The sequence below is a fragment of the Emiliania huxleyi genome, assembly GCF_000372725.1.
Source record: "Emiliania huxleyi CCMP1516 unplaced genomic scaffold EMIHUscaffold_313, whole genome shotgun sequence".
Taxonomy (NCBI): Eukaryota; Haptophyta; order Isochrysidales; family Noelaerhabdaceae; genus Emiliania; species Emiliania huxleyi.
The window spans coordinates 122,304-131,651 of NW_005199657.1; the positions used below are offsets into that span (position 1 = coordinate 122,304).

Consider the following 9,348-nt stretch of genomic DNA (forward strand, 5'->3'; position numbering starts at 1 on the left):
TGCGAGCACCCATGCATGGGCAATCAGGCCGAGGAAAAGCCGGCTCGGTAAGGGTGCCGCTCAGCTGCGCACACATGGGCTTCCGCCAGCTGACGCTCCATCAGCAGCTCCATGTTACCGCCCGACGAAGAGAGAAAGCTATAAGAGGGCTCCCGCGGCGATCAACACCGCAACTCCTTGTTTCGTGCGTCGGCTTGGTCACCACACCATTGACACAGCATCGCGCATGGCACCATCACGCCGTGCTCATTTGCGCGGCGATCGACGAGTTCGGGGTGCAGGTGGTAGAGCGTGCTGTCGTCCGACTCCCAGCAACTGATGACGCGCGAGATGTCGGTGTCGCGGAATTCGTGCGTACCGTCGCCGTTGGGACGGTCGTTGCTCGCGCCGTTGGGAAACGCAAGGCGCACCTTTTTGTTTTGAAGACCTCGATACTTAGCGCACTGCTCGGGCGAGAGCTCAAACACGTGCCGCGTCTCGTCTTCGCCGCCGGCTACGCGCACAGACACAGTACGCGGCAGCGCCGACACGTCAACCCGCGTGTACGTCAGCGACGGGTCGCGCACGCCGCACGAGGCGCATGCGTGCAGCGGCAGCGCGTGCGCCATGCGCTCGTCGCTCCACTCGCCCAGCAGCCGCCGCTTCGTCTCGTCGGAGACGTGCACGCAGCGCTGCAGCAGCGCCGCCGTCTCGTCCTCGGGCCGCTCCAGGTCCATGACGACGTTCGTCGAGGCGTGGAAGCGCGTCTCCAGGTCGATGGCCGCCTGCTCGGCCGCGGCGAGCTTGCCCTGGTCGACGCACATGCCGCACACCGCGTGCGCCGGGCAGCCGCACTGGCCGCGTTGTGGGCGCACGGTCTTGGCGACCGCCGGCGCTGCGCGCCGGTCGTGCTGCTCACGCTGCCGGCGGCGCTGGTCGCGCGCCTGCCGATCGCGCGTGTTCGCGGCGGCTGCATCTCCTGCTCGTTTCGCTCGCACCCGAGCGGCGGTCGCCAGGCGCTTCAGGTCGGCGGTGCTGCGCGCGCGGCCGTCGGCTCTGCACAGCCACATGTCCTCCTCCTCGGCAGGCTCGCACGGCTTGCCGTCGAACTGCGGCGGGAACCCGCGACGACGCTTCGCCCAGGCCGGGCACGATGGTGCCGCGACGAGCGGCGTCGAGGCGACGGCCATCGATGGGTCCAGAAGACTTGGAGACACTTCTAAACCAAAATCAAAAAAAGCGAGCACAAGTGCGTTACATGGGCATGGCCGGCGTTTCTGCACCGAACGATCTTACTTTCGGTCTATCGAAAGTGTTGATCTATAAAAGTAGAAAAACCCGCGCAGACAGAACGTCGGCTCGCGAGGTGGGGTGCTAGTATGAGCCCGATACGTCGTAGAGTTCTTGCGCTTCGGCGGTTAGTGGTGCACTAACCTCCGAGAAACCCTTCGGGTCGCTCCTCATCGCAAACCCTGTCAGCAGAGTCCTCCTACGGGAATGTGCGTAAGAGCTACATACACTGAGAGAGAGAGACGCTTCGGTGAAGGGGGTGAACCGTGCCATCCTCGATCGCCGTGCAAAGCTCGCTTCCGAGCTCTCACGCACGCCGCGCGTAGGGCCCTTAGGGGCCTAGAGAACACAACCCCCTCTCTCTTTTCTCCCAGTAAGCTAAAAGTGCGTACACTGAGAGAGAGAGAAATATATATAGACTTGAGAGAGAAAATCGCATCTGTCATCGCCAATGTTTTGCCAGTTTTGGCGACGCCGTCGGCCGGGGACCTTTCCAGCCATGCTACCCCTATCAACCGCGCCCTTTAGCCAGTGCGGCACGGCGGCAAAAGTCTTCCGCGACCCTCACATAAACTTTGCGTATGGAGGCTCCGCCGACCTACGCGGCCGCCACAACGCACTCTACAACTTCCTGTCTGCACCTGGCCTGTCGGTCAACGTCAAGACGGAGGACGCCGTGTTCAAATTGCATGGCGGGGACCTCACAGTCAATGGCTCCTTCCTCACAGAAGCCCACGTCACCGCGCAGCTCTCCTCGCAGAAGTTCGCCACCGCGTCATTCTGGGCGTCCGAACTTGACCCGAACAACTTTGGCTGGAGCGTGGTCAACGGGACCTGCGTCGGCCGTCCATTCCGCTTCGGTTTCCACGGCCACAAGAAGTGCTTTGGTCTCGAAATGACGATGGACCACTCGAGCGCCACATTTAAGCTCGGAAACTGGACCGTCACGGTGCATGGCATGCGCTCCGTCCCACGCGCAGAGGACTACATCGCAGGCCCCGACCACCGTCTGGACATTGGCTTCACAGCGAGAGGCGACGCGCCGGCCCGCGACATGCCGCACGGCATCATTGGGCAGTCCTATGCCACGCCAGGGCTCGAGCGGCACGGCAAGAAAGACATCTACCCTTTTTCAGGCTCCTACACCACCAGCGCCCAAGCCGAGGGCGCCATTGAGGGCACGGTCTCGGATTACGAGGCGGCGAGCACCCACGCGACCGATTTCGCTTTTTCGCGCTTCAGTGCAGCAAAGGAAGGGTCTGTGGAGGGTGCGATCGCTGACAGAGAAATCGACGCGTCGTCAATCGATCGCGTCGCCGATCCCGCCACCGAGCTGGAGCGCCGACGCCTCTCTGAGGCGCCCTGCCCTCCACCTGACCCTCCGCACCCGCCTCGCCTTCCGCCCGCGTCACCGCCGCGGGCGGCTGCGCAGTGCGTGGCTTATGAATCTTTCAACGAGTGCAGCATCAAATCGATGACAGACCCACTTTCCCGCACAACAACCTGGCTGAACATCACGGAGCTTTGCATCAAGATGACACGCTCCAGCCAAAACGTGGGTGCCAGCGCCGAGCCTGGCCCGAGACAGGGAGGGCAGTACTCCGACGGCGTGGAAGGCTGGAAAGGGGGCAGCTTCAGCCCTCTAAACACAGGCCAATGGGTCCCGGAAGGAGAGACCATCTACACCGACCCTCCTCCTTTCCATAATGGAGGCTGCTGTGGAATAGTCCACATCGGCATGTCCGATAGGTCGAGCTCCAAGACGATGGACTGCAGAAACCACTTGGGAGTCCAATACGACTGCACAAACTGCAAAGGGGTGAAGCTCCTCGCCCCCGAATCCATGGATTACGACACCTTCCGGTATAGCTCGAGCAACGGCCGGGTGACAGCCACAAAGTACGGAAGCTCAGGCCGCAATTACTGGGGCGGCAACATCTTCGTACACTGCGATGGCGATCCCGGCCCATGCGCTGAGCCACCACCCGTCTGCGAGGGGCAAACGAAATTCTGGGACACGGACCAGAACTTTGGCGTAGGTCTGAAGAATGCCTATGACTGCTACGGCCGCTGGTCTGCGGACGGAAAATCATGCTGGATCGACAAGAAGCCGGAGACCAGCGGCATGAGCGGCCTGAGGTACTACAATGGTGGTTGGTATCGTCTCGGTGAAGATGCTAACGGCGATAACAAGTGCGACTGAGCGCTCCATCCCCGCGCACTGTTCCGCTCTAACGCGCGGGAGAGTGCCCCTTAACAGCAGATGCCGGGACTGTGTTTGTGATGCCTAAGGAGTTGTGGCAGCGCTTCCTTTCCCGCTCCGGGTAGAAGACTTCCATTAGCAGGCTGGCGTTGAGATGTCCACTGGGCACACGGCTCGCCCACTCCTGCAATGCTCGGCGTGTCGCGAACCACTGCGCCAGCTTGGGCGTCGGCAGCTCCACGCTCTGCGAGATGGACTCCAGCTGCCACACGTTTGGCGTCGGGCAGAGCTTGAACGCCGCCGCGAGCCGCTTGAGGGTTTCGATGCTCGCGCCGCTCGCCAGGCGGTACGCGCCACGTTCAGGCTCGGGCGGGTCCCACTCAGGAGGCGTCATCCTGCGTCCTTCCGCCCCGCCCGTCGCGCGGCTGTCGTCCTCGCGTAACTTCCGCTTCTGCGCGGTTCTCGACCCCCCGCCCGGCGATGGGCACTCCTCGGACAAGCCGGCCGGGGCCGAGGCAGACGCGAGCGCCATGAGGGAGACAATCGCTGCGTCATCGGCGGGCTGTGTTTGGCTCACCTTGCGGAGCAACGCGTGCGAGGGGGTAGACTGGGTAGATTGGCCCACCTCGCTGGTCTCACCAGGTTGCAGGGCCCTACCATCCTCGCGGATCGACTCGTCCACTGAACGCGACACGTCGCCGACGTCGCGGGATCTTCCAGGAAGCTTAAGGCTCTCTGGCACCGCGGTGCTCGCATGCGATGCTGAGGAGTCAGTGCGTCTAGCGGAGCGTACGCGCTCTTGGCCGGCCGCAGAGCCCCGCTTCATCGAGAGTTCACGACGCGAATGGACGGCCGTAATAATTGGGCATCATGAATCGCCAGTACGTCGGCGACTCCCCCTTCACATCTCGAGGTCACATCTCGAGGTAGCCTGGTGTGGCAAACGGTGAACGAGCTACGAGTGTAGGGTGTAGGGTTGTTGTTGGCAAATCAAGACACAGAGCTCACACAGAATCACAGCGGGAGGAAAGCGGCGAGTCGCAATTCCTGCAATCTGGGGTCTCTCGACCGAGTCTATGAGCCCTGGCCGCCTCCCGGTGGTGGCAAGGTTAAGCAACCAAGCGACGGAGATGGTGCGGGGGTACGGGTGTTCCAGGGGCGGGGTCACGACACGCACCGACCCTTCACGAACCGAAAGGCTGTGCCCGGCCCGTGAAGCAGAGCGCCGCCTCGGTGAGCTTGCCATCGGCGGAGAAGTCACCATTCGATAGCTTCTGCCCGTAGGTCGCCGCTGCCTGCCGGACACAGGTTTGGAAGGCGCACCGCTCCTCACGGTAGGACGCGAGGCGCTCGGCGGTGGCCATGTACCGCTCCCCTGCAGATCAGAGGCGAGCCTGGCGATGACTCCAACATCGTTGGGCATGAGCAAGGAAGACATATTGCCCGGCCGTTCAGGAAGTCCGTCTCGATTTTGGTTTTTTCCCACAGACCACTCGGGCAACTTTTACGAAAGGCAAAGTTTTGCTTGACCACTCGGGCAGATTCGATTGCATTTTACCACTCGGGCAAACTCGATGAAACGGACGGAAAACGCGTTTGCGACGGCTCGCCGGAGAGCTATGTATGGAGCGGCCGGTGCGCCGCCGCAGCTCACCGATGGAGCCTGCGTCGCGGCTCAATCCACTGACGCAGCAGCACTGCGACACACTCTCCAAGCATGGCCTCTGGCGTTGCGATTGCACAGAGAGCGAGCAATAGGCGCCAAAAGCACAGATCTGTGTGCAGTGGATCTCCATGTCGGTCGCGCCCAGCGAGAGGATAACCGCGGGCATCGGATGCTCGCCCGGACGCGAGCCCACCGTGCGAGTTGCGGACCCGGAGGCGGCCGGCCCAGCTCAGCCCCAGAGAGCCATGCCCAGGGTCAGGCATAAAAGGAAGTGTTTTCCGTCTCCGTCCGAGAGCCAAAACCTCTGTCTGGGTTAGTTTGCGCGACATTCCCGGGGGCTATCACTCGCTGAAGCTGAACCCGTTCAACGAGGCTGCTTGGGCCATATTTGCGCACGCGGGGCCTGAGTGAAGCGAGCGACGGCAACTGCAATGTCCAATGATCCATCCGTCCGGCCTCCCTGACTGACCTGACAGGTGTTTGTTTGTCTGACTGACTGACTGATGCATTTTGGACTTTTATTGAATAGCCCCTCTGGGTTTGCGCAACATTTCTCCGGTGGCCTATGCCATTCAACGAGGCTGCCTGGGAATCTCAGCGCGAGGCTGTGATGCTCAAAAAAGAGAAAACGGAGCGGCCTTAACGAGGCAATGCAGAACGCGTCCGCGTCGCTTTCGCAGCAGCGTCTCGAGTGGCTGACGCGGCTGAGCACGCCGCGTGGGCGGAGCGCTAAGGCGCTGAGCACTGCTGAGTGGGATGCGGCCGAGGGCCTTGCGCGTGTTCTGCGTGGGAAGGGCAACCTCTCGGCGCTCGGCCTGTTTCGGTCAGGCCAGCAATGGCTGCGCGTCGAGGAGGTTATGTGCCTGGTTGACGAGGGATCGCTGCTGCTACTGCGCGACGGCCAGCCGCTCTCTGTGCACGCGGCGCGTGTGATGCTGCTTGGCCCGCAGCCGGGCACCGCGTTCGAAGGCGCTGCGGCGGCGAAGCGCGAGCTCAGCATCAGCACCTTCGCTGCCCTCCACCGCAGCGGCTACGTGTGCCGGCCACCGGCGCCGCTCGCGGACGACGACGCCTATCGCCGCGCCGGCTCGCCGACACTATTTGCCGTCTATGAGCGCCGTGGCTTTAGCCGGCGCGCCGCCGAGGCGGGCGCGCCACCCACCTTTCTCGTGGCATGCTTTCATGCGAGCGAGCCTATGCCACCCACGGACGCGCTCAGCGCGCTCGCACGCGCGGTGGCGCCTGCCGCGCTCCGGTGCGCGTGCGCTCAGCAAGGAGAGGCGCTCTTCTTCGATGTGGTGTCTGGCTGCGGGTGAAACCTCGTGTCCCACCTGCACCACGACCAGTTCAGAGTGTGTGTCTCCTCCAACAGCCCGAGAGAGACGCGCCTACGGGGTGCGGAGGATTAGTTGACTGGGGGTTGTGCGCCGGGCCCTCCTGCTCGGCTCCAGCGAGTAGACAAGTGTTACCATTTTAAAGGAATCGCACTCTTTTGAAAAAAAGGACAGGCTAGTGCCATTTCACTGTGGCACAGCTCGCGTTACAAAACCTTGATTTGACCACATTGCGCGAAAAATGTACCTCTCGGTGCCTTCCAGACGCAGCTGCGACCCCGCCGAGTAGACGGCGGCACACAGCAGGTGGCGCGGTGTGCCGCCGTCCACTCGGCGGGATCGCAGCTGCCTCTGCGCGTCCTGGGGAGGTACATTTGTTGCGCGCCGGAGACGAGACTCGACGCCGCTGAGATCGGATATCAAGCTCTGACAGGTCGCACGTCGCTCCTTTGACGCCGACGTGACTCACCCGTGCAGAGCGCATCAGGACACGGTCTCGACGCGCTCGGTACGACGCCTGCGACCCGTCTCGGGTCAGGTGGCACGACGCTCATCGCGCCTACCAGCGCTGCCATACAGGTTGCCACGACGAGGTCGAGCACGCTTCTATACGCTCGCCGAGCCTTCCTTTCCATCCCATTAGGCAGCCTGGGAACGGTGGCGGTCAGAGGCAAAGCCTAAGAGGGGTGGTGGAACCACATGTCACGGCTACTGCCGGCTCGACGCCACGATAGCCTCCGAAGGCTGACTTTGCGGCACCATCATCGGACGATGTCGACGAGTTGGGTCGCTCTCGCGGTAGCCAGATGACCTCTCTTCCTATGAGCATCGGCCATGGCCGCAGGGAGCGCGGGGGAGGGCGCTGGAAGCAACACGGAGCTCCGTTGGAGACGTTTTCAAGATTAGCGTGTCAGAGTGAAATGGCACTAGCCACAGGGGCTGCGAGCAAGGAAGCCCTGAGCCTAAAAGAAAGACAGAAAACATATTGCAAGCCACGTGTCATTTCCCGCCAAGATTTGCGAAAACAGAGAGGAAGGATCTCTGTACTCTGGCCTCTCTCAGCACTGACACTCACACAGCCTGTCACACGGTACACAGAGGGCCGATTCGCGAGCGAGATTGTGGAGAATATCGTGTGCGCACACAAAAGTCAAAACGCGGCGCTGGTAGCGTGGACCTCACATCCATGATCTCACAGTGTGCCGGCAGTCGCCGAGCAGTGTCGCTCGCACAGCACAAGTGACGCTGGAGGGACAGACAGCGAGGGCGCGAGAGCCCATCTCCGCCATCTCGCTGTCATAGCTTGTGGCAGCCGCACAGTAGGCTCTGTGCCATCTGTCGGCCCCAGAGCGAGTGTATAAGACTTTGTATAAGCACAGCGAGCAGAGAGAGGAGCTGCACTCCAGGCTTCGGGAAGAGATGCATGCCACCGCCGCACCGGCGCTGTCCGTGTGTGTCGATCTCGAGGTTCGCCGAGCGCGGGCGCAGATTGGAGGATCCACCGTCACACCGACGAGTTCGTTGGACTTTTCACTCCGGACAAACCCGGTAACCACTGCACAGCGGGGACGGTAAAGGGTAATAACTAATTTTCGATCGGTAACGTACCGGGGCCGTGCGGGCGGTCGAGACTAGTGTCTGACTTATTGTCTGACTAGCCGAGGCCAACACGCAACACCAACCAACGAGTCACTGCCCGACCGAGCTGTGACGCACGGGCGGGGGTGAGCCGCGCCGCCCGCGGTACCGAAGCGGGGTCACATCGCCCGTGTCCGGTTATCCTATCCTGATCCGCGCGTATATCTCATCTCCCGACAGTCCCCCTCTCACGTCTCGGGTGGTCGTCTTCGAGACTCCGATCGCGAGACTCACACGCGTCCCTGCCCCGCTAGTGTGGGAAGCACGCAGCAACGCTCTCCCAGACGCCCCCTTCCGCCCCGCCCTCTGCCTCAGCTCTCTCCCACCTCCCTCGCCCCCCCTTTCAGAGTCGCTCTACAAGAGCGCCGACCCCAAGCCGAACCACGAGTCGAGCCACCGAGCAGTAGCCCCCATGGTCGCGCGGTGAAGAAGCCGAGGGTGAGCCCCCGCCTGCCTGGCAGCGGCCTGGGCGCCTCTCCTCCCCTCGACTCCTCCCCTCAGTGGGCACCTCAGTGGGTCGACTCAGTGGGCAGCGCTCGAGTTTGCGCCGTACGCGCAAGCCGCGCCCTCGTGCGACCCCTCGCCTCCGATCGCGATGCCTATGGGTGTCGCTTCTTCTTGAAGCGTCGCTAACAACCAACTACCTCGCCTCCGGACGCGACGCCTGCAGACTTGACTGCCATCGCCGCCATGAAGCCCATCAGCGTCGCGAGCCCGACCACGTCCCCTCCGAGCTCGCACGCCTAATTAATTGATTGATTGATTAATTAATTAATGAAGCCCGACCACGTCCCCTCCGAGCTCGCACGCCTAATTAATTGATTAATTGATTAATTAATTAATTAAGCCCGACCACGTCCCCTCCGGGCTCGCACGCCTCGGGCAGGAGCGTGTTCGACACCTGGCAGCATTACAGAGGGGGGCGGGGCGGCGGCTGGCTCAGCGGAGGGCGTGGCGTGGAGGCAGTGCGGGTCCGCGGTGCGGGCGCCCCTCGCCACCAATACCAATGCAAAGGCTGCAGCGGGCCCCCCTTCTCGCCACCAAAGGCTGCAGCGGGCGCACCCCTCTCTCGGCTGCGCGTCTCGGGCTCTCGGCTGCGAGTCTAGGCCGCGCGCCATGGCGATTGTCGCGCCGCCGCACAAGCCGACGATGGTGGCGAAGCCGTACGCGGCGGCCAGCTCCTCAGCCTCGTTGGTGGGGGGTGCGAAGGCTGCCGAGCCGACGATTGCTCCGGCGCC

At 62.7% G+C, this 9,348-nt stretch overlaps 3 protein-coding genes across 3 annotated transcripts; 1 reads left to right on the top strand and 2 right to left on the bottom strand.

Moving 5' to 3' along the window:
• Nucleotides 1-3,500: 3,500 nt before the first annotated feature.
• EMIHUDRAFT_240683 (hypothetical protein) lies at nt 3,501-4,298 on the bottom strand (the record flags this gene model as incomplete). Its single annotated transcript, XM_005774379.1, has 1 exon — nt 3,501-4,298. One exon carries the CDS (start codon nt 4,296-4,298, stop codon nt 3,501-3,503), a length of 798 nt encoding a protein of 265 aa, XP_005774436.1.
• Nucleotides 4,299-5,788: 1,490 nt separating this feature from the next.
• EMIHUDRAFT_240685 (hypothetical protein) lies at nt 5,789-6,454 on the top strand (the record flags this gene model as incomplete). Its single annotated transcript, XM_005774380.1, has 2 exons — nt 5,789-6,257; nt 6,414-6,454. 2 exons carry the CDS (start codon nt 5,789-5,791, stop codon nt 6,452-6,454), a joined length of 510 nt encoding a protein of 169 aa, XP_005774437.1.
• Nucleotides 6,455-8,044: 1,590 nt separating this feature from the next.
• Nucleotides 8,045-9,001, bottom strand: EMIHUDRAFT_444348 (hypothetical protein; the record flags this gene model as incomplete). Its single annotated transcript, XM_005774381.1, has 3 exons — nt 8,045-8,709; nt 8,775-8,853; nt 8,988-9,001. Coding segments are annotated over 3 exons (349 nt in total), but the record flags the coding sequence as incomplete, so codon positions are not given.
• Between the last annotated feature and the right edge of the window lie 347 nt (nt 9,002-9,348).